At 50.1% G+C, this 1,245-nt stretch overlaps 1 protein-coding gene across 1 annotated transcript in view; it reads left to right on the forward strand.

Annotated features, from left to right (window-relative positions):
- The window catches only part of LOC105535022 (pre-mRNA-processing factor 6), a gene marked incomplete at its 5' end in the record, with an annotated part of 44,773 nt that overhangs the window by 25,129 nt on the left and 18,399 nt on the right, over nt 1-1,245 (forward strand). The window contains one exon of the mRNA XM_011973976.1: nt 797-919. Within this exon, the coding sequence (XP_011829366.1) occupies nt 797-919 (123 nt within the window). The remainder of the gene's footprint in view (nt 1-796; nt 920-1,245) is intronic.

The following is a 1,245-nucleotide window of genomic DNA, read 5'->3' on the forward strand; positions in this document are numbered from 1 at the left end:
GGGCAACATAAGGAAACCCTGTATCTACAAACAACAATGTAACCGTGGGCGTGGGACATGGTGCTGCACGACTGTGCTCCTCGGAGGCTGAGGTGGGAGGATCCCTTTTGGCTGGGAGTTTGAAGCTGCAGTGAGCTATGATTGTACCACAGCATTTCAGCCTGAGTCACAGGGGGAGACCTTGACTCTTTCTCTCTTTTTTTTTTTCCCAAGACATAGTGTTGCTCCGTTGCCCAGGCTGGAGTGCAGTGGTGCGATCTTGGCTTACTGCAACCTCTGCCTCCCGGGTTCAAGTGATTCTCCTGCCTCAGCCTCCCGAGTAAGCTGGGATTATGGGCGCCCACCACCATGCCTGACTAATTTTTGTATTTTTCTTTTTAGTAGAGACAGGGTTTCACCAGGTTGGCCAGGCGGGTCTCGAACTCCTGATCTCGTAATCCACCCTCCTTGGCCTCCCAAAGTGCTGGGATTACAGGTGTGAGCCACCGCACCCGGCGGAGACCTTGTCTCTTAAAAAATAATAATAATAAGGCTTTACATTTCTTTTCACATGTTTAAAAGTTGTTTGTATTTTTATTTTCTAGTGAACAGTGTGCCTGTGTCCTTTGTGACGTTTCTCTGTTGTTTTCTCTGACTGGTGTGCGATAGACTCACTTCCTCAGATCCCTGGTAGGCAGTGTCGGCATCTCGTGCTGATGTCTGTCAGTTTTAACCATTCAGGAATGCCGTGCTTCCTGTTGGGAATCTGCAACTCTGATTTCCAAAATCAAAAGTAACTTTTGTGTTCCTCTTTCAGGATGCCGAGGAATGTGACAGGGCTGGGAGTGTGGCCACCTGCCAGGCTGTCATGCGTGCCGTGATTGGGATTGGGATTGAGGAGGAAGATCGGAAGCACACCTGGATGGAGGATGCCGACAGTGTGAGTTGGCAACAGGAGCCTTTGTCCGCAATATGGAGTCTCTGCTCGTGGGAACAGCAGGCACTTTATAACTACTAGGCAATTTTAAAACCTTTTTTTTTTTTTTTCTGAGGCGGAGTCTCGCTCTGTCGCCCAGGCTGGAGTGCAGTGGCGCAACCTCGGCTAATTGCAACCTCCATCTCCTGGGTCCATGCCATTCTCCTGCCTTAGCCTCCCGAGTTGCTGGGACTACAGGCGCCTGCCACCACGCCTGTCTAATTTTTTTGTGGTTTTAGTAGAGACGGGGTTTCACTGTGTTAGCCAGGATGGTCTCGATCTCCTGACCT

The sequence above is a fragment of the Mandrillus leucophaeus genome, unplaced genomic scaffold (genome assembly GCF_000951045.1).
Source record: "Mandrillus leucophaeus isolate KB7577 unplaced genomic scaffold, Mleu.le_1.0 Scaffold1402, whole genome shotgun sequence".
NCBI classification, from domain to species: domain Eukaryota; kingdom Metazoa; phylum Chordata; class Mammalia; order Primates; family Cercopithecidae; genus Mandrillus; species Mandrillus leucophaeus.